We start from the raw sequence: 22,874 nt of genomic DNA, 5'->3' as shown, positions 1-22,874 counted from the left end.
AAAAATAGAAACATTCCAAAAACCGGCACGTCCCGAAAATCAGCGCATCCCAAAAACCCGGCACATCCCAACATTCCCGGGAATGGCGGCTCACCCTTTTTGCGGGATCCCTCCTCGGTGTCGGGCTTGCGGCTGACGGACACGACTTTCATCAGGAGGTGATTCCCGCCCTGCCGGATCAGCGCCACCACCTGCTTGTGCCCCACCTTCACCACGTTCACTCCGTTCACCTGCATTCCCAAAAAAAAAAAAAAAAAACAAGGATCAGAATTCCCAGTTGGAAAAAAAAAAAAAATATTGAAGTAGCCCGCAAAAATCCCGTTTTTCCTTTTTTTTTTTTTTTTTTTTCCCGTATTTTTTGCGGTGGTCGGGAGTCTCGCTGCCTGGTGATGGCAAGGAGGAGAGGGGAATGGGCAATTCCTGCTGGGAGATTCCCAAAAAAATGGGGTTTTTCCAGGTTTTTTTTTTTCGGAGCGTCTGGTCATGGAATGTTTGGAATGGAGAGAATTCCCTGGAAAATCCATTCCATGGATTGCAGTGAATCCCATGGGAACTTGCCCATGGAATGGGGTCAACTTGGAGAGGGGGAAAGGTCCAAGCCGGGATCCTCGGGAGGATTTTGGGATCTGGAGAATCCTGGATAATCCCAAATTCTCTGGAATGGCAACCCCTGGATTTCTGCTCTTTCTTCCTGGTGAAGGTTGATTCCAAAATTCCAGGAGTTCTTTCCAACTCTCTGCGTTTATCCCATGGATCCATCCCAAAGGACGGTCCCGAGCCCATTCCAGCTCCTTTGCTCCAGGAAATTTGGGAGCTACCAACGATTCCACACGATGATTCCCAGGAATCCAAAGTTTCCCGGAGCAAAGAAGCCGGAATGGGCTCAGGGCTGTCCCTCGGGATGGATCCATGGGATTAGGACAGAGTGTTGGCAAGAACTCCAGGAATTTTGGGATCAATCTTCAGCAAGAAGAAAGAGCAGAAATCCAGGGATTGCCATTCCGGAGAATTTGGGATTATCCAGGATTCTCCAGATCCCAAAATCCTCCCGAGGATCCCAGCTTGGATCTTTCCCCCTCTCCAAGCTGACCCCATTCCATGGGCAAGTTCCCATGGGATTCACTGCAATCCAGGGAATTCTCTCCATGTGTACCAAGCTCCTTCCAAACTGCTGGAATTCCACACCCGCATTCCAGAGCCAGGAATTCCTGGATCCTCATCCCCTTTCCCCACCTCCTGAATCATTCCCAGCTCCCATCCCAATCCTGCTGGATCCATCCTCCATCTGGGATCCAAGTGGGAATTTCAGGGAGCTCAGGAATTTTGTCCTTCCAGGATCTGCCACCACATCCAACCAAAAAAAATCCATGAGAAATCCAGAAATTCCTGGGAGAATTCCCTTTTCCCAAGGGAATTCCCGAGCCTGGAACCCCCATTCCCTGCCTCGCAGGGTTTGCTGGAATGGGAAATTTCCAAGGTTCTCCCATCAGCATTTCTCAGGTTGGGAATGAAATCCTGGAATCTGGGAATCCCTGAGGCTGGAAATCCCACCGGGAACATTCCCAGCACTGCCATTCCCATCCTGATCCATGGATTTGAAATCCCTTGGGAATGTTGATTCCCACTGTCCCGCTCAGCCCATTCCCATCCTTACCAACCTTTTCCATTAAGAATTTTTCCCAAATATTTCATTCCTGGCTCAGCTTGAGGCCATTCCCTCTCATCCTGTCCCTTTTCCCTGGGATCAGATCCTGATTCCCACCTGGATCCAGCCAGGGAATTGTTGGGAATTGTCTCCGACTCCTAATTCTATTTATTTCCACCTGAATTTGAAGGAATTCCAGCAAAACCCTCGGGATAACCTGAGCCTGACTTCCATCCCCACGGAATTCCTTGGGATTTCAATCCTGGAATTCCCTGTGCTCCCAATTCCTCCCTGCCTTGATTTCCCTCAATTCCTCCCCTCCGGAAAACTGGGAGAGCCCAGTGCTCATCCTGAGCCTCCGGAATTCCAGGGCTGAGCAGCATTCCCGGACCCCCCTTCCCGCAGATCTCCGGGATCCGCTCTCCCAGCCCGGTAATTTGGGAATGGATATTTTTAGGAATTCCTCTCTCCTTGGTTACTGGGAAACTTCGTGTTCCGAGACACCTCCCGGAGAAATCCGAGCTCCGCATTCGTTCCCAACTCGGAGCGGAACATTCCAGCTTTTTTTTTTTTTTCCCACACCAGAATATCCCAAATTTTGAGCATTTCCATTAAAAAACTGGAGCTGGATCAGCCTCTTCCCTCTCTTTTTTTTTTTTTTTTTTCTGTTGCTCCCAAATTCCCAATGATCCGAAATCCCGGCCTTTGATATTTCCTCGGATCCTTTTTATCAACCTCCCACGCTCCGGAGCCGGAATTATCCGCATTTCCTGCTTTTTTTTGCTTCCTGACCTTTCCAGCAGGGAGAGGATCTGGGAATGTTTCAGCGCTCCCTCATTCCCACAATTCCAGAGGGGGAATTTTTTGTCCCAGAGGATTTTTTCCCTACCCTTCTGTATTTTTGGGCTCCGTGTCCTTAAAAAAAACTCTGGAATTTTGTTCATTGGGATCATGGAATGGTTGGGATGCGATCATCCCATTCCCACCGCTGCCCAGAGCAGGATTTTTCCTCATTCCCGAAGAAAATCATGGAATTATAGAGATTGGAAAAGCCCTCAGAGACCACCGCTAACCCACATTCCCAAATCCAGGTTTTTTGAACATTCCCAAGGATTTGACTCCACCACCGCTCCTTCCAAAGCTTCCCAACCTTTTCCATGGAGCAACATTCCCAAATATCCCACCGAAACCTCCCCAGGGGATGCTGGGATCCCACCTGGATCCCTCATCCCAGTTTTTCCTTTAAAAACATTGGGATAACAATAAAATCTGTCCCTTAATCCTGGAAATATCCACAGCTTTCCAGCCATGTCTGCATCCCAAATCCTGGGAATTCCCAACTGGATCCTCAAGGAATCATGGAATTCTCATGGAAGTGGTCAAAGTTTTCCGCTTCCAAGGCTCCTCATGGCAAAAATTCCAGGACTGAAAACCTCCCAGGATGGGGGGAGACAAAAGGCTGGAAATCCTGGATTTTCCTCTGGAATTCCGGTGGGATTTTCCCAATCCCACTGCCGGAGAGGTTGGATCTTGGCAGTTCCCCAGAGTGGCACCGGGAATTTCCTCATGGAGCCATTCCCGGAATGTGGTTCATGGGATCATGGAACTGTTGGAGGTTGGAAAACCCTCGGAGATCAAATCCCAGAATTCCCAGCTCTTCCAGGGCCACCCTGGATCCGGGTCCTCCAAATCCACTGGGATTTGATTCCCTCCAGGAGGAATTTTCCTGATTTTCAGCCTGAACTGTGGCTGTTCCAAAGGCTGCTCCGGATTTTCTGGGAGGAATTCCTGCCAGCGTATTCCCGAAGGGAATTCAGGGCTGGAATTGGCACCAAGGGCAGCTCGGGAGAGCTCCAGGGGTGACCCAATTCCCAAAGGGAATGTGAGGACCCTGGATCCCTCCTGATCCACACCTGGAGAATTCCAGATCCTCCTGATCCCAGTCTGGAGAGCTCCTGGCACTTCCACCACCTGGAGGAGCCCAGAGCCCTCTGGATCCACACCTGGAGAATTCCAGACCCTTTTGATCCACACCTGGAGGACTCTGGATCCTCCTGATCCACACCTGGAGAATTCCAGATCCTCCAAACCTGGAAAACTTCTGGAAGCTCCTGGTCCACATGTGGGGATGCTGGATCCCTCTGGATCCACACCTGGAAAACTCCTGGAAGCTCTGTGACCTGCGGGGTGCTGGATCCCTCTGGATCTACACCTGCAGAATTCCAGAACCTCCTGATCCACACCTGGAGGACCCTGGATCCTCTGGATCCACACCTGGAGGATTTCTGGAAGCTTGGAATCCGCAGGAATTTCCCCATGGAAAGGGGGTCAGGCCTTGGCAGGGGCTGCCCAAGGGAGGTTTGGAGTGCCCATCCCTGCAGGTGTCCAGGGAATTCCTGGAATTCCACTCAGTGCTCTGGGCTGGGGATCAGGCTCAGCTTGGACTCGGTGCCTTTGGAATTCTTTTCCAAGCCCAGGGATCCCGGGATTCTGAGGAGAAGCACATGGGACCAGCTCCAGGATTTTGGGAAGCCTCTCCCGGGTGCTGAGCTGGGATATTCCCGGTGTCACACTGGCCCCAAATGGAAGTTCAGGGAATATGCGAGGCTGGAGCTGGGAAATTATCCATGGAAAAGGCAGAGAGGAGGAACATCTGGAAATTGGATTCCATGGATAAAAGGAACTCGCAGAGCTCAGAGGGAAAGGGACAAATCCCAGTGGGGAAGGAAGAGCTCAGGGAATTCCCAACACAGCTCCTGAATCCACTGGAATGAATCCAGAGGAGGCCCTGGAGCTGCTCCAAGGCTGGAGCCCCTGTGGAGTCAGGTTGGGAAATCTGGGAATGTTCCCCTGGAGCAGGGAGGGATCCAGGGAGAGCTGAGAGCCCCTGGCAGGGCCTGCAGGGGGACTGGGGACAAGGCCTGCAGGGACAGCACCCAGGGAATGGCTCCCACTGCCAGAGGGCAGCCATGGGTGGCATCTTGGCAATGAGCAATTCCTGCCTGGGCTGGCATTGCCAGAGCAGCTGGGGCTGCCCCTGATCCCTGCAGTGCCCAAGGCCAGGCTGGAGCAGCCTGGGATGGTGGGCTTGGAATGGGATGGGCTTGAAGGGCCCTTCCCACCCAAACCATTCTGGCATTTGGGACACTCAGAATCCATCCCCAGGGGTTTTTATGGAAGTTGGGGATGGCAAAGGGAAGGGAGACCCTTCCTGGAGTGCTGAGATTGCCAGGGAAGCCCCCAGAGCCCAAAATCCCTTCCTGGAGAGGAGTCGGGGTGGGGATGGATCCAATGCCAGGCTGGGAGAGCTGGGAATGGAGGGAATTCCCTGGAGAGGGAGCCTGGGCTGGGATTTTGGGAAGGGATTCCCAGAGCAGCTGGGGCTGCCCCTGATCCCTGCAGTGCCCAAGGCCAGGCTGGGCACTGGGGCTGGAGCAGCCTGGCACAGTGGGAGGGGTCCAGGGGTTGGAGGTGGATTGGCTTTAAGCTTTTTCCAACCCAAACCACGCCAGGATTGGGGAATTGTGGGATCCTGGCCCATGGAATGCCGGCAGTGCCTCGGGAAGGGCCCCCGAGCCCCCCAGGGATCCGTGCAGGCAGAGCCCGGGAAAAGTGGGATGTGCCCCGGGCTGGGGGCCAGGGCAGCTCCGCTGGGATCGGGGCCGGGATCGGGAATGTCCTTCTGGGCCTGCCCAGCTCCTGCCAGGAGCCAGCGGGGATCGGGATCTGCTCCAGGGAATGAGCCCCGGGAACAGAGGGAGCGGCCTCAGCCTGGGCCAGGGCAGGTTTGGGTTGGAGATTTGGGAATTTCTCCATGGAAAGGGGTCAGGCCTTGGCAGGGGCTGCCCAGGGAGCTTTGGAGCCCCATCCCTGGAGGTGTCCAAGGGATTCCTGGAGGTGACACTCAGGGCTCTGATGGGGATCGGGCTCAGCTTGGACTCAGTGACCTTGGAATTCTTTCCCAGCTCAATAATCTGGGAATTCTGTGCTCACACCCCGATGAGAATTCCCAGCACATCCCAGTTATCCAGGGAATGAGCCCTGGGAACAGAGGGAGCGGCCTCAGCCTGGGCCAGGGCAGGTTTGGGTTGGAGATTTGGGAATTTCTCCATGGAAAGGAGCCTCCAGCCGTCCCAAATCCCTCCAGGCTCTGTTTTTCTCCTTCTCCTGTCAGGACAAGCAGGAGTTGGAACATCCCAGGTCTCCTCCCAGCTTTCCATGGAGACAGAGCCTGAAATCCTCAGCGTGGAGTAAATCGGGATCAGATTCCCACCCAAACCACGTCAGGCAGCACAAAATGCCAGAGATTCATCCCAAATGGAATCCTGGGATGGTTTGGGTGGGAAGAACCTCAAAGCTCATTCTGGGGACAATTCCCACTGTGCCAGGCTGCTCCAGCCCCAGTGCCCAGCCTGGCCTTGGGCACTGCAGGGATCAGGGGCAGCCCCAGCTGCTCTGGCAATGCCAGCCCAGGCAGGAATTGCTCATTGCCAAGATGCCACCCATGGCTGCCCTCTGGCAGTGGGAGCCATTCCCTGGGTGCTGTCCCTGCAGGCCTTGTCCCCAGTCCCTCTGCAGCTCTCCTGGAGCCCCTGCAGGCCCTGCCCTGTGCTGGCAGCTCTGCCTGGAGCCTTCCCTGCTCCAGGGAACATTCCCAGCTCTCCCTGGATCCCTCCCTGCTCCAGGGAACATTCCCAGCTCTCTCAGATCCCTCCCTGCTCCAGGGGAACATTCCCAGCTCTCCCTGGATCCCTCCCTGCTCCAGGGAACATTCCCAGCTCTCCCTGGATCCCTCCCTGCTCCAGGGGAACATTCCCAGCTCTCCCTGGATCCCTCCCTGCTCCAGGGAACATTCCCAGCTCTCCCAGTCTGGATCCCTCCCTGCTCCAGGGAACATTCCCAGCTCTCCTGGATCCCTCCCTGCTCCAGGGAACATTCCCAGCTCTCTCGGATCCCTCCCTGCTCCAGGGAACATTCCCAGCTCTCTCAGATCCCTCCCTGCTCCAGGGAACATTCCCAGCTCTCCTGGATCCCTCCCTGCTCCAGGGAACATTCCCAGCTCTCCTGGATCCCTCCCTGCTCCAGGGAACATTCCCAGCTCTCCCTGGATCCCTCCCTGCTCCAGGGAACATTCCCAGCTCTCCTGGATCCCTCCCTGCTCCAGGGAACATTCCCAGCTCTCTCAGATCCCTCCCTGCTCCAGGGAACATTCCCAGCTCTCTCAGATCCCTCCCTGCTCCAGGGGAACATTCCCAGCTCTCCCTGGATCCCTCCCTGCTCCAGGGAACATTCCCAGCTCTCCCTGGATCCCTCCCTGCTCCAGGGAACATTCCCAGCTCTCCCAGCCTGGCAGGATCCATCCCAATCCCAACACTCCACACATTCCATTGCAATCCAACTTTCCATGATCCCTTTCCAACCAAAGCAGTGCCTGGATCCAGTCCCTGAACCATTCCTTGGATTTCCCACTGGAAAGCCTTTTTTCCACCTTTCCAAACTCCAGCCCTGTCCTGTTGCCACCAATTCCATGGGAACATCCAAAGTTCCTCCTCCAGCCAGGAAAATCCCTAAAGAACCAACAAATCCAGGGAATACCCTGAACATCTCGGTGTGCTCTCCACAGGATGGAGCAGCCACAATTCCAGAGGGATTCACTGGCACTGAGGGACTCTGGATCCCTCTGGATCCACACCTGGAGAATTCCAGATCCTCCTGATCCACACCTGGAGGACTCCGGGATCCCTCTGGATCCACACCTGGAGAATTCCAGATCCTCCTGATCCACACCTGGAGGACTCCGGCATCCCTCTGGATCCACGCCCAAAGAACCTCTGGAAGTTCCATGACCTGGAGGACTCCGGATCCTCCTGACCCATATCCGTGAGAATTCCAAAACTCCTGGGCAATTCCCGAAATTCCCGGGGAAGGAGTGGAATTCCGGGAGGAGCTCACCTCGATCAGAAAGTCCCCCGTGCGCAATCCCGCTCTCCAGGCGACTCCTTCCACATCCACGGATTCCAGGTACTGCAGCGCTGGGAATGCCGGCGTGGGCGTGAACTCCTCGATCGGGGTCTCGGCTGGAAAACACAACGGGAAGGGGAACTGAGGGATTTCCAAGGAAATTTCATAGGGGAAGGCTCAGCCCGTGCACAGCATTCCTAAAATCGTGGAATTACGGAGCTGGAAAATCCTTGGAGCGCAAACGTTCCCAGCAGTGCTGAGGCCACCCCTGATCCGTGTCCCCAAGTGCCACATCCATGGATTCAGGGATTTGAATCCCACCCCTTGTCCTGCCCCTGTTCCCACCTCAGTGATGGAATCCAAGGTGGAATCAGTATTGGAATCAATGACGGAAATAATGAAGGAATCCAAGATGGAATCAGTATTGGAATCAATGATGGAAATAATGAAGGAATCCAAGATGGAATCAATGATGGAACTAATAAAGGAATCAATGATGGAATCCAAGATGGAATCAATGAAAGAATCCAAGATGGAATCCCACCTCAGTGATGGAATCCAAGGTGGAATCAGTATTGGAATCAATGATGGAAATAATGAAGGAATCCAAGATGGAATCAATAATGGAACTAATAATGGAATCAATGAAGGAATCAAAGGAACCAGTGATGGAATCCAAGATGGAATAAATAATGTACTCAGTGATGGAATTAATAATGGAATCAATGATGGCATCAATGACAGAATCCAAGATGGAATCCAAGATGGAATCAACGATGGAACTAATAAAGGAATCAATGATGGAATCCAAGATGGAATCAATGAAAGAATCCAAGATGGAATCAATAATGGAACTAATAATGAAATCAGTGATGGAATCCAAGGTGGAGCCAATTATGGAATCAATAATGGAATCAATTATGGAATTAAGAGTTGGAAAATCCCTCGGAGAGCATCAAACCCAACTGTTCTCAGCAGTGACGAGGCCACCCCTGATCCGTGTCCCCAAGTGCCACATCCATGGATTCAGGGATTTGAATCCCACCCCTTGTCCTGCCCCTGTTCCCACCTCAGTGATGGAATCCAAGGTGGAATCAGTATTGGAATCAATGATGGAAATAATGAAGGAATCCAAGATGGAATCAATGATGGAACTAATAATGGAATCAATAATGGAACCAATAATGGAATCAATGAAGGAATCAATGAAGGAATCAAAGGAACCAGTGATGGAAAATGAGATGGAATCTATGAAGGAATCAATGAAAGAATCCAAGATGGAATCAATAATGGAACTAATAAAGGAATCAATGAAAGAATCAATAAAGGAATCAAAGAAGGAACCAGTGATGGAATCCAAGATGGAATAAATAATGGAATCAATGATGGAATTAATAATGGAATCAATGATGGCATCAATGACAGAATCCAAGATGGAATCCAAGATGGAATCGATAATAGAATCAGTCATGGAATCAATGATGGAGTCAGGGAATCATTTGGGTTGGAAAATCCCCTGGAGAACATCAAATCCAACTGTTCCCAGCACTGACGAGGCCACCCCCGATCCGTGTCCCCAAGTGCCACATCCACATGGATTTGAATCCCATCGGGAATGGGGATTCCGCTCCCATGCCAAGGTTGGAAAAGCCTTTCCAGGAATGAGTTTTTCCGTTATCCAACCTGGAGATGCCCTGGCACAGCCTGAGGGTGTGTCCCCTTGTCCTGGCCCCGTTCCCACCTCAGGGATGGAACCAACGATGGAATCAATGATGGAGATAATTAAAGAATTCAAGATGGGATCAATGATGGAATCCAAGATGGAATCAATCATGGAACTAATAATGGAATCAATGATGGAGATAATTAAAGAATTCAAGATGGGATCAATGATGGAACTAATAATGGAATCAATCATGGAACTAATAATGGAATCAGTCATGGAAACAAGGATAGAACCCTAGATGGAATCTGAGATGGAATCAATGATGGAATCAATGAAAGAATCCATGATGGAATCAATAATGGAACTAATAATGGAATCAATGATGGAATCAATGATGAATTCAAAGAAGGAATCAGTGATGGAATCCAAGATGGAACCAATAATAAAAATAGTCATGGAATCAATGATGGAGTCAGGGAGTCATTTGGGTTGGAAAATCCCTTGGAGAACATCAAACCCAACTGTTCCCAGCACTGCCGAGGCCACCCCCGATCCGTGTCCCCCAGTGCTGCACCCACATGGATTTGGATCCCACCAGGAATGGGGATTCCTTGGACACCTCCAGGGATGGGGCTCCAAAGCTCCCTGGGCAGCCCCTGCCAAGGCCTGACCCCTTTCCATGGAGAAATTCCCAAATCTCCAACCCAAACCTGCCCTGGCCCAGGCTGAGGCCGCTCCCTCTGTTCCCGGGGCTCATTCCCTGGAGCAGATCCCGATCCCCGCTGGCTCCTGGCAGGAGCTGGGCAGGCCCAGAAGGACATTCCCGATCCCGGCCCCGATCCCAGCGGAGCTGCCCTGGCCCCCAGCCCGGGGCACATCCCACTTTTCCCGGGCTCTGCCTGCACGGATCCCTGGGGGGCTCGGGGGCCCTTCCCGAGGCACTGCCGGCATTCCATGGGCCAGGATCCCACAATTCCCCAATCCTGGCGGGGTCTGCCTGGGAGAGACCTCCCAGCCCATCCCAAGGATCCCCCGGGATCCAGGAGATCCCACGGGCACAGCCCAGGAAGTTTTCCAAGCATTTCCATTCCCAGCATCCATGAATTGCACCCCAGGTTGATCCCAAATCTTTGGCTCCCAGAATGGATCCAGAGGATCCACCCGGATCTGCCACAGCTCCAAAAAATGGGAGAAATTCCCACTGGGAGAATCCAGCCTGAGGAAAATCCACCCATTCAATCCTTCCTGCCCTCCTTATCCCAAGTTTTCCCCTTTCCCTCTCACTCCCAGCTGAGTCCTTCCCACAGAGCCGCGGGGTCTCCTCATTCCCAAATCCACCTGGAGCGGATCAGGAGCCAGGAGAAATTCTCATCCCTACAAATTCTCCCAAGAAATGGATTTTTAGGAGCTGACAGATCCCAGATCCCCGAGGTGACCCCGGTGGCCTCTCCTTTGACGCCCTTCCAGCAACATTCCCAACGTTCCCCTCCCTTCCCGCCAAACCAAGCCTCCGTTTCCACCCAGATCCAAGACTTTTCCTCCTCCATCCGTTTTTATTCCCACATTTTAGGCGGGATTTTTCCACTCCGGCATGGATCGCACCCCGGGAACCTTTCCCTGCCACCCCTCCATGTGCTGAAGCTTCTCAGCTGCTTCCCACCAACGGCTTTCCACGATTTCTGCCGTTCCCGGGAGAAGTGGCAAACGCTTGACAGCTCATCCCTATTTTTAGACATTCCGACGGAATGTCGGAGCGCTCTCCAAACCCTCCAGGATCCTTCCAGGATCTCAGCCCCTCTGATCCCAGGATGGTCCAAGCGTCCGACCTGGCCTTGGACACGTCCAGGGGTCCCAGCCATGGATTCTCTGGGATAAATTTCACGGAGCGAATCCCACATTCCCACGGATCCCATCGCACTCCAGGCCCATCCATCGCCTGAGTTATCCATGTGTCATTCCGGGCACTTTTCCAGCTTTTCCCGTGGGCTGGGAGCCACCAGCCCACGGTGGGTGCACGTCGTGATCCAGGATTTGGGAAGTGCTGCCAGAGCCTGAAGGATTTGGCAAATGGGAAAATGCTCGGGAATTGGGAGTTGTCTCCCTGTGGAATCATTCCGGGAGCAGAATTTCATCCAGGAGGGGACAAAGAGACACAGGGACAATTCCCACCATCCCAGATTTCTCCAACTTTTCCTTGGGCACTGCAGGGATCAGGGGCAGCCCCAGCTGCTCTGGGAATCCCTTCCCAAAATCCCAGCCCAGGCTCCCTCTCCAGGGAATTCCCTCCATTCCCAGCTCTCCCAGCCTGGCATTGGATCCATCCCCACCCCGACTCCTCTCCAGGAAGGGATTTTGGGCTCTGGGGGCTTCACTGGCAATCTCAGCACTCCAGGAAGGGTCTCCCTTCCCTTTGCCATCCCCAACTTCCATAAAAACCCCTGGGGATGGATTCTGAGTGTCCCAAATGCCAGAATGGTTTGGGTGGGAAGGGCCCTTCAAGCCCATCCCATTCCAAGCCCACCATCCCAGGCTGCTCCAGCCTGGCCTTGGGCACTGCAGGGATCAGGGGCAGCCCCAGCTGCTCTGGCAATGCCAGCCCAGGCAGGAATTGCTCATTGCCAAGATGCCACCCATGGCTGCCCTCTGGCAGTGGGAGCCATTCCCTGGGTGCTGTCCCTGCAGGCCTTGTCCCCAGTCCCTCTGCAGCTCTCCCTGGATCCCTCCCTGCTCCAGGAGAACATTCCCAGTTTCTCAGAGGGAAGCTGATCCAGTCCTCTGGATTTGCTCCAGGATTTCCAGGTCCTCCTGGTGTCGGGAGCACTGGAGCTCCCCCAGAATGGTTTGGGTGGGAAGGGACCCAAATCCCACCCAATTCCAACCCCTGGAACACTTCCCATCATCCCAGGGTGCTCCAAGCCCTTTCCTGGCCTTGGGAATTTTTTTCCCAGGTTTTACAACCTGTGGGGATGGAGAAGGGAGAGGAGAAGGACATCCCTGCTCCCAGCAAATCCTGGGAATCCTGATCCACCTCTCCCAGCTCAGCCATTCCCAAAACCAGTTTGGGACCAAACCCGATCCAGGGAATGCTCCAGCTGTGGAAATCATGGGAAATCCATCCCTAAGTGCATGCCCAGGGAAGAAATCCAATGGGAAGAGTCTCCCATCCAACGGGAGAACCAAACCAAAAAGTTGGGAGTTCCAACCAAAAAGTTGGGAATTAAATCCAGGAAGTCCCTGCTGGGAATGAGGGGAATTTCCCATTCAGGAGGTTCAGCCTTTCCCACCAAAATTCTGGACTCGGAATTCCAGGAGGCGCTGTTGGAACCCCCTGAGGAGCCACCACGGCCCTGGCTGGGGAATTGGGAATTCCTGGGCTTAAATTCCCACAATTCCCAGCTGGAATTCCAGAGCCAGCTGTGGGAGAAGCCCTGGTGGAGCTGGGTCACCAGGAAGGGCTGGGAGTGCCAAAATCCCAACCTGGGGACAACAAATCCCATTCAGGGGGACAAAATTCCATCCTGGAAACACCAAATCCCATCCCAGGGACACCAAATCCATCCTGGAAAACCAAATCCCATCCAAGGGAACGTCAAACTCCAACCTGAGGGACCAAATTCTGTCCTGAAGGGACCAAATCCCACCCTGATGATCAAATTCCATCCTGGGGACACCAAATCCCATCCTGGAAGCACCAGATTCCATCCTGGAGAATCCATCCCATCCTAGGGAACCAAATCCCATCCTGAGGGACCAAACCCAACCTGGGGAATCAAAATCCATCCTGGAAGCACCAAATCCCATTTTGGGGGCACCAAATCCCATCCTGGAGACACCAAATCCTATCAAGGAGGACAAAATTCCATCCTGGAAGCACCAATTCCCATCCTGGCCATCCCTGGAGTGGTCAAGCAGTTGGAGCAGATCCCCATCCCACGGATCCCAGAACGTTCCAAACTCATGGAATTCCCAAAGGATCCTTCAATCCCCAATGGATCCTGGCAAGCTCCGAGCTCAGGGAATTCCCAAAGGATCCATTGATTCCACAGATCCTGGAATTTGAAGTTCTGAGCTCAGGGAATTCCCACCTGGAATATCCAACCCCCCAGCCCAGCTCCAGGCCGTTCCCTCTCCTTCAGAAGATCCTCAGGAAGGAATAATCTCAGGAATTTTGGGAATGACCCAGTTCTCTCCAGGCAAACCAAGGAAAAATCCCATCCAGCAAAAGCTTGGATTCATTCCCTTAATTTGGATTTTAGGACACATCCCTGCAATCCATAAAATCACGGAATGGGTCGGGTGGGAAGGGCCCTCAAAGCTCATCCCATTCCAGGACGGCATTCCATGATCCCAGGCTGCTCCAGCCTGGCCCTGGGCAATTCCAGGGATCCCGGCAGAGCCACAGATTCCCTGGGAATTCCCAGGGGATTGGATGTGGGGCAAGGCCAGCTCTGAGAGCTGCAGGGACCGGGATAAACGGGAATAACTCAGAATCCTGGGATGGAACGGGATGGGATGTTCCCCTTGGGAATTGGGAAGAGCCAGGGCTGGGATGGGCTGGGCAGGACCCCAGGGTGGGCAGAGCCTTTTCCCACGGAATGGGAAAAATTCCAGGGAGGAATTTGCAGCAGGAAGAGCAAATTCCTTTAAGGATCATCCCAAAATCCTCCTTCCTCCTCCTGCCCGGAATGCAGCTCCAGCCCTGCCTTTTCCAGCTCCTTTTCCCTCTTTTCCCCAGAGGTCTGGAGTGGTTTTCCAGGAAAATCCAAAGGGATCAGTGCTGACATGGATGGGGCCAACTCCTGGTCTAAAACCCATGGAATTCCAGCCCAAAATCCATGGAATACAGAGATGAGGGGCTGGGAAATGGGGAGGATTCCAAGCCACTTCCCTAACTTGGGAATGCTGCTCCAGAGGCAGCATTCCCAGATTCCAGAGCTTCCAGGCCAGGACCCCTCTGCATCCATGACCTCCCCGAGTGCCACAGAATTCCCAAATCCCGCAGAATTCCCAAATCCCACAGAATTCCCACACCCACTCCGAACACTCCCCTCAGCCCTGGCACATGAAGGGAAACCAGGAATGGCAGGAGAGCCAGGAAGGAAAAAAAAGAGGAAGAAAAAAACCAGGGAATGGGATTGAATTTCCCATTTTTTCTGACACAAAAGCTGTGGGATTGATCCCAAAAAAACCCCATGGATGCCATTTTGGGCCCTGAAGTTTCACTTGGTGCTCCACAGATGGGAAATCCATAGGGAACGGGAGGGAAATTCCCACTGGGATGGCAAAACTTGGGACGGAATGGACAGAAGGACGGAAATCCATGAGTTCTCCTGGAAAATCCCATTCCAGCCCTGGATCTGCAGCTCTTCCCAGCTTTCCTCCCACATGGAAAACAGCTCCGCTGTCCCTCTGCTCCTGGGAATGCCGGGGGTGGAGAGGTCTCTCCATCCTGAGCTTTTCCCGCCTCCTCTTCCCTAAATCCATAGGAACATTCCCAAGTCTCCAAGGGATTCTTTTTTTTTTTTTTTTTTGCAGCAAAAAGGTGGAATTCTGGCCAAAGGAGCCACAGGAAACTCCCAGGAAAGATCCTGGCCCTGGGAGAACCCCGGGATGAGCCGGGAATGAGCTCCAGGGTGGGAGCAGCAGGAAAAGCTCTCCCGGTTTTTTTCCCCAGGGATCCCAAAAGCCCCCAGCTCTCCCCAGCCAAAATCCAGGGAAAAGCTCCGAGCATTCCAACCCCAAAACCCCATGGATGGAGCTGGGCAGGGGCTGTTCATCCCCACAGGGAAAAAGGAGTGAAAATTCCCAAAAATCCCAAGCAGCATCCGCACCAAAACCCCCAGAAAGTGGGAAAGGAGAAGACGGAACAAGGGATGGAAATCCCTTTGGAGCCCCCCAGGATTGCTGGGAATGGGGCTCCGGAGCTGAGCAGGGGCCGTTCGTCCCTCCGGGAAGCAAAGTGACAATTCCCAACAATTCCAAGCAGCATCCCCAGAAAATCTCCCGAAAATTCTGAGAGAGCCACGATGGCAGCAGGACACGGCACTAAACCGGAGAAATCCGGGGAAGAAAATCCCTTTGGAGCTCCCCCAGATTGCTGGGAATGAGAATCTCGAGCTGTTCATTCCCGGGGGGAAAAGAAGTGAAAATTCCCAAAAATTCCAAGGCACCACCAGCACTAAAACCTCCAAAATTCCGAGAGAGCTACAATGGCAGCAGGACACGGCACAGAACCGGAGAGAACCAGAGAAATCCAGGGAAGAAAATCCCCTTGGAGCCCCCCAGGATTACTGGGAATGAGAATCCTGAGCCGTTCATCCCTCAGGGAAAAGCAGTGACAATTCCCAAAAATTCCAAGGCACCACCATCACCAAATCCCCCCAAAACCCCAAATCCACAACGCCAGACCACAGCACTGAACGAGCCAGGGAGGAAAATCCCTCTGGAGCCTGGGAATGAGAATCCCAGGAATGAGAATCCTGAGCCGTTCATGCCTCAGGGAAAAGAAAAAGAATTCCCAGAAATTCCAAGGCACCACGAGCAGCACCAGCCCAAAAATGTGAGAGAGCCACGATGGCAGCAGGACACGGCACTGAGCCGGAGAAATCCAGGGAGGAAAATCCCCTTGGAGCCTCCCAGGATTGCTGGGAATGGGGCTCCGGAGCCGTTCATTCTCCCAGGGAAAAGGAGCAAAAATTCCCAAAAAATTCCAATGCACCACGAGCAGCACAACCCCCGAAATTCCGAGAGAGCCACGATGGCAGCAGGACACGGCACTGAGCTGGAGAAATCCAGGGAGGAAAATTCCCTTGGAGCCCCCCAGGATTACTGGGAATGAGGATCCCGAGCCAGGCAAGGGCTGTTCATTCCATCGGGGAAAAGGAGTGAAAATTCCCAAAAATTCCAAGGCATCACCAGCATCACACCCCCCTCCAAAACCCCAAATCCACAACCCCAGACCACGACACAGAACGAGCCAGGGAAGAAAATCCCTCTGGAGCCTGGGAATGAGAATCCCGGGAATGAGAACCCCGAGCCATTCATTCTCCCAGGGAAAAGCAGAGACAATTCCCTAAAATTCCAAGGCATCATCAGCACCAAAATCCCCAAAATTCCGAGAAAGCCACGATAGCAGCAGGACACGGCATTGAACCGGAGAAATCCGGGGAAGAAAATCCCCTTGGAGCCCCCCAGGATTGCTGGGAATGGGGCTCCGGAGCTGAGCAGGGGCCGTTCATTCCCTCAGGGAAGCCAACTGAAGATTCCCAAAAATTCCAAGGCACCATGAGCAGCACCAGCAGCACAACCCCCAGAACTCCCAACCCACAAGCTCCGACCACGACACCGAACCGAGCCAGGGATGAAAATCCCTTCGGAGCCCCCCCAGGATTAGCGGGAATGAGAACCCTGGGACGTTCATTCCCTGACAGAAAAGGAGTGAAAATTCCCAAAAATTCCAAGGCACCACCGGCACCAAACGAAAACCCCAAACCCACAACCCCACTCCACGCCATCGCCCCAGCCCGATCCCCCCCAGCGCTGCACAACCACGCCGGAAAAAAATCCCTGTAAAAAAAACCCTGGGGCAAAAAAATCCGGAAAAAAAAGAAAATCCTGGGAAAAACGTCTGGAAAAGCGGCTCGGGGCTTACCTTTGGCCCCGCGCAGGACGAAGCCGAAGCCCTCATGCTCCCGCTTCTGCAGCACGGCCGTCTTCTCCTCGATGATGTAGTCACTGGGCAGGAAAGAGCACAAGAGAATGATGCCAGGGTTAGAGCGCAGCACCATCGCTGCCAGCGCCGTGGCCGCTGTCACCAGCCGGGGGTGGCCCTGTCACCAGCCGGGGGTGGCCCTGTCACCAGCCGGGGGTGGCCTTTGTCACCAGCCAGGGGTGGCCTCTGTCACTCTTCGCATCCAGCCTTTCATCTCCGCAGGGATCGTCGCTTCCCCTCCCTTCCTTTCTCTTTCTTTCTTTCTTTCTCTCTCTTTTCTTTTTCTTTTTTTTTCCTCCTGGATTTTTTTTCCTGGTTTTTTTTTTTTTTTTCTCTCTCCCCGGATTTTTTTTTTTTTTTTTTTGCGCCCAAAGTCACACCAAAAAGACGGAAGCGACTTTTGCCTCGGCGTGGAGGAGGAGGAGGAAAAGGAGGAAAAGGAGGAGGAGGGAATTAAAAAAAAGCGAGGAGAAGAAGAAGAAGAAGAAGAAATCGTGGATGTCCCTGCTGCCCACCGGGCCCCTCGCAGTCACCTGCAGAGGAATGCAGGGACACGGAGCCCTCGCTCGCAGGAATGCAGGGATACGGAGCCCACGCAGGAATTTCGGGAATTTCGGGATCCGGAGCTTCGCCCGTTAAACGCGGAGCCCCATCGGGAACCGTCTCTTCCCACACACTTGCCGAGCGCGTCTCCCGCGGGAATAAAAACCGGGATTCTCGGATGGAAGCGGCGCTGCCTCCTCGCCGCTGGCCGGGCAGGAGCGGGGCAGAGTTTAAATCCTCATCCCGGCGGATTTGATCCCAAAATTTCCCCCCCTTCGGGCGTTGCTAAGTGACGGATTGCCGGGAGCGGGGGGGAAGGAGCATCCTTGGGAAGAGCCGGGAATGATGCAGCGATGGATGGAGGGAGGGAGGGATGCGGGGATGGATCGGAGCCCCCTCCCCAAAGGGGCTCTAGGAGCGGCAGGAGGGGGAGGGGGCCGCAGGTCCCTCCCAGCGGAGCCGCAGGGGTGACATCAGAGCCGGGATAATCCGGGAGCGCCGGGAAGGAGCTTGGGAAGGAGCCGGGAAGTGGGAGAGGAGGGAGCGAGGGGAGGGATGGGAGCGGATGGGAGGGATGGGGACAATGGGAGGGATGGGGAGATGGAAAAGGTTTGGGAATAATGGGGAGGGATGGGGACAAGGGGAGGGATGGGAACAATGGGAGGGATGGGGAGATGGAAAAGGATGGGAGGGATGGGAACGGATGGGGAGATGGGAACAATGGGAAGGATGGAGGGATGGAAAAGGTTTGAGAATAATGGGGAGGGACGGGGACAATGGGAGGGATGAGGAGGGATGGAGAAATGGAAAAGGATGGAAGGGATGGGAATGGATGGGAGGGATGGGAACAATGGGAGGGATGGGGAGATGGAAAAGGATGGGAGGGATGGGAACGGATGGGGAGATGGAAAAGGTTTGGGAATATTGGGGAGGGATGGGAACAATGGGAGGGATGGGGAGGGATGGGGAGATGGAAAAGGATGGGAGGGATGGGGACGATGGGAGGGATGGGAACAATGGGAGGGATGGGGAGATGGAAAAGGTTTGGGAATATTGGGAGGGATGGGAACAATGGGAGGGATGGGGAGATGGAAAAGGTTTGGGAATAATGGGGAGGGATGGGGACAATGGGAGGGATGGGAATGGATGGGAGGGATGGGAACAATGGGAGGGAATGGGGGATAGAAAAAGTTTGGGAATAATGGGGAGGGATGGGAACAATGGGAGGGATGAGGAGGGATGGAGAGATGGAAAAGGTTTGGGAATACTGGAGAGGGATGGGGAATAATGGGAGGGGTGGGAATGATTTGGAATATTGGAGAGGGATGGGGAGGGACGGGGAACAATGGGAGAGATGGGAATGGATGGGAACAATGGGAGGGATGAGGAGGGATGGAGAGATGGAAGAGGTTTGGGAATATTGGAGAGGGATAGGAGGGAGGAGGAACAATGGGAGAGATGGGAATGGATGGGAACAATGGGAGGGATGAGGAGGGATGGAGAGATGGAAGAGGTTTGGGAATATTGGAGAGGGATAGGAGGGATGGGGAAGGAAAGAGAGAGACGGGAGAGATGAGGAGGGATGGAGAAGCTTTGGGAATATTGGGGGGGATAAGGAGGGATGGGAGCAATCGGAGTGATTGGAAGGGATGGAGAGATGGGAATGAATGGGAAGGGATGAGGAATGCTGGGAAATGATTGGGAATATTGGAAAAGGATGGGGAGGGACGGGAGCAATGGGAGGGATGGGGAATGATTTGGAATATTGGAGAGCGATGGGGACAATGGGAGGGATGGAGGATTGGGAATATTGGAGAGGGATGGGGAAGGTTGGGAACAATGGGAAACAATGGGATGGATGGGGAGGATGAGGAGGGATGGGAGGATGAGGAATATTGAGAAGGGATGGGAATGACTGGGAACAATGGGAATGTTGGGGAGGGATTGGGAATGACTGGGAGGAACAGGATCTGTGGGAGCACTGGGAATGTTGGGAAGTGGTGGGAAATGTTGGGGAGTGATGGAAACAATGGGAACAAGGGGAATGTTGGGAAGGACAGGAATAATGGGAAGTGATGGGAATTATGGGAAAAACAGAAACAATGGGAATGATGGGAGTGATGGGAATGATGGGGAACAATGGGAATGATGGGAAGAGATGGAAAATCATGGAAATGTTTGGAAGGGATTGATGAGAGGGGTGGGGACCACTGGAACAGCTGGAATTGGCAGCTGGGAATTCCCCATGGATTCATTCCCAAGGCACAGGAAAGGACTGGAATTCCACTGGGGAATGAGGGGCAGGGCTGGGTCTCACCAGCTCTTCCAGAGGGAAAACCTTGGATCACCGGGAATACCGGGAGGGAATGGATCCCTGCTGGGATCATGGGAATACCGGGACAGAATGGATCCCTGCCAGGAAAAGCTTGGATTTCCTGGATCACCGTGAGGGAATGGATTCCTGCTGGGAACACTTTGGGAATCCATTCCACAGTGAGACAATTCCTAATCCCGTAGCGTTTTCCCACTTCCCAAATCCTGGAATCATGACATGCACCCACGGTGGGCTGGTGGCTCCCTGCTCTTGGAATGGTGGGATGGGATCCATGGAATCATGGAAAAAGCTGGAAAAGTTCCAGGTTGAAGCAGCGTCATTCCATGGAAATGGGAATGTGGAGGGAGGGAAGAAAAACTCTTCCTGGAAAGGTTTCTCTGGAATCCCACTGGGAGCATTCCCAAGCCTCTGGAATTGTCTGGGAGCAGCAGCTTTTGGGATCAGTTCCCAATTTCGGGGAGTGTCAGGAATTCTGGGAATCATGGAATGGTTTGGGTGGGAAGGGACTTCAAGCTCCTGGAATTCCACCCCATTCCATGATCCCAGGCTGCTCCAACCTGGCCTTGGAAGCTTCCAGGGATCCAGGGGAATCCATGATCCCATTCCTCGGACAAAACAGGTTGGAAAAGTCTCAATTCCATGGAAAACTGGGAATTCTGGCCCGAGGACACTGGAGAGGCTCCGTGGAGCTGCTTTTCCAATTCCATGGGAAATAGAGCAGGGCTAGATGGGATTTGGGAAGGAATTCCTGGCCGGGAGGGTGGGGAGGGGCTGGGATGGAATTCCAAGGGTTGGAATTGGGTGGGATTTCAGCTCCATTCCCACCCAACCCATTCCAGGATTCTCCCATGGAATTTCCGTCTCAGCAGTGCAATCCCAGCCCTGGAGGTATCCAGGGAATTCCTGGAATTCCAACTCTGGGTTGGGATCAGGCCCAGCTTGGTCTCAGTGACCTCAGAGGGCTTTTCCCACCTCAGGAATTCCATGGATTTCAGCCGAACTCCAGTTTTCCTTGAGGAAAATTCCCAGAGGAGTGGAATCCCTCTCCAACCACTCCAACATTCCAGCATTTTCCTGGGAAGCTTCCAATGGTTTTCCCATGGGAATAACCAAGAGGATCCATGAAAACTGATTTTACTTCCCGATTTCCTCCATTTCCTTTTAGAATCCCAGGATCTGGGTTGGAAAAGGGATTCTGGAGCATTCCATGGGCAGGGACAATTCCCGCTATCCCAGGTTGCCCCAGGCTTTTTTTTTCCAACCGGCCTGGAATTCTTCCAGGTGTCTCCTGGGCGGCTTTTCCGGCTGCTCCCCAAACTTTGGGAATGTGGGCGGAGCGTTACCTCAGCGGGATCGGCGTCACCGGGAATGTGGGCGGGATCCAGGTGTGGGATCCGAGCCCGGAGCCGTCACCGGAGCCTCGGGAAGCGTGGGAGCCGGGATGAATCACGGCTCCATTGATTCCCGCAGATTCCATGGGCTTCTAAAAGGAGCTGGAATTTTGCCGGGGGTGGCGCTGAGACCAACGCCCACCTTTAACTCCCGGCGTTCCGGTTCCGTAGGGATGGAGAATTCCCAGGATTCCAGCTCCCATTCCGGGTTTTCCGCACGGCCTCAGGCACCAAAGGGTGGGATGGTGGTGGCCTCTCCAGGAATTCCTTTTCCAATCTTTTTCCATCGGTTTTCCATAATTTTTCCTGATGCAAACCTGACCTTTAACTCCCAGCGTTCCACAGGGACAGGGAAAATTCCAGCTCCCATTCCAAGTCCCATTCCTGGGATTCCAGCTCCTATTCCAGTTTTTCCACTCGGCCTCAGGCACCAAAGGATAGGAGGGGGGTGGCCTCTCCAGGAATTCCTTTTCCAATCTTTTTCCATGTTTTTTTTCCCCATAGTTCTCCTTGATCCAATGCCCACCTTTAACTCCCAGCATTCCACAGGGACAGGGAAAATTCCAGCTCCCATCACCAGTCCCATTCCCAATCCCATTCCAGCTCCCATTCTGGGTCCTATTCTTGATCCCATTCCAGCTCTCATTCCAGGCCCATTCCAGGTTTTCTGCTCCAAAGGGTGGGATGGTGGTGGCCTCTCCAGGAATTCCTTTTCCAACCCTTTTCCCAATCTTTTTCCATAGGTTTTCCATAATTTTTCCTGATCCAAACCTGACCTTTAACTCCCAGCGTTCCACAGGGACAGCGAAAATTCCAGCTCCCATTCCAAGTCCCATTCCTGGGATTCCAGCTTCTATTCCAGTTTTTCACTCGCTCAGCACCAAAGGGTGGGATGGTGGTGGCCTCTCCAGGAATTCCTTTTCCAACCCTTTTCCCAATCTTTTTCCATGTGTTTTCCATAGTTTTTCCTGATCCAAACCTGACCTTTAACTCCCAGCATTCCACAGGGACAGGGAAAATTCCAGCTCCCATTCCAGCTCCTATTCCCAATCCAGTTCCCGATCCCATTTCAGATCCCATTCCCAATCCTATTCCAGGCCCATTCCCAATCCCATTCCCGATCCAATTCCTGGTTTTCTGCTCAGCCTTGGGCACTAAAGGGCGGGATGGTCGTGGCTTCTCCAGGAATTCCTTTTCCAAGCCTTTTCCATGGGATTCCCATAGTTCTGCCTGATCCAAAGCCCATCTTTAATTCCCGGTGTTCCACAGGGACAGGAGAATTCCAGATCCCATTCCAGGTCCCGATCCCATTCCAGGTGGAATTCCAATGGAAACTCAGCCCCTTTGGATGGCGGAATTCCAGCTTTGGAAACACAGAAGGAATTCCCAGATTTTCCAGAGGGATGGGAGAAGAGGCAACCACACCAAGGAAATCTCAGGAATTACAGGGAAATCCAAGGAAAACTTTTCCCAATGGAAGCTCAGCTTCCTTTGCCTGTAGAATTTCCATTCTTGGAAATATGGGAAGGAATTCCCAGATTTCCCAGCTCCAGGAAAATTATTCCATAATCCCCTAATTCCAACCCCCGTTATTCCATGATCCCATCATTCCAACCGCCCTA

General features: G+C 53.3%; 1 protein-coding gene across 3 annotated transcripts in view; it reads right to left on the bottom strand.

Moving 5' to 3' along the window:
• The window catches only part of SHANK3 (SH3 and multiple ankyrin repeat domains 3), a 179,682-nt gene that overhangs the window by 47,244 nt on the left and 109,564 nt on the right, over positions 1–22,874 (bottom strand). For all 3 annotated transcript variants that reach the window (XM_064703124.1, XM_064703126.1, XM_064703125.1), the window contains exons 16-18: positions 16,924–17,006; positions 7,598–7,722; positions 95–230 (exon numbers count right to left, since the gene is read on the bottom strand). In XM_064703124.1, coding sequence (XP_064559194.1) covers positions 95–230; positions 7,598–7,722; positions 16,924–17,006 — 344 coding nt within the window. The remainder of the gene's footprint in view (positions 1–94; positions 231–7,597; positions 7,723–16,923; positions 17,007–22,874) is intronic.

This window comes from Zonotrichia leucophrys, chromosome 1A, assembly GCF_028769735.1.
Source record: "Zonotrichia leucophrys gambelii isolate GWCS_2022_RI chromosome 1A, RI_Zleu_2.0, whole genome shotgun sequence".
Classification (NCBI taxonomy): Eukaryota; Metazoa; Chordata; class Aves; order Passeriformes; family Passerellidae; genus Zonotrichia; species Zonotrichia leucophrys.
This window is presented reverse-complemented; position numbering and strand designations above follow the sequence as displayed.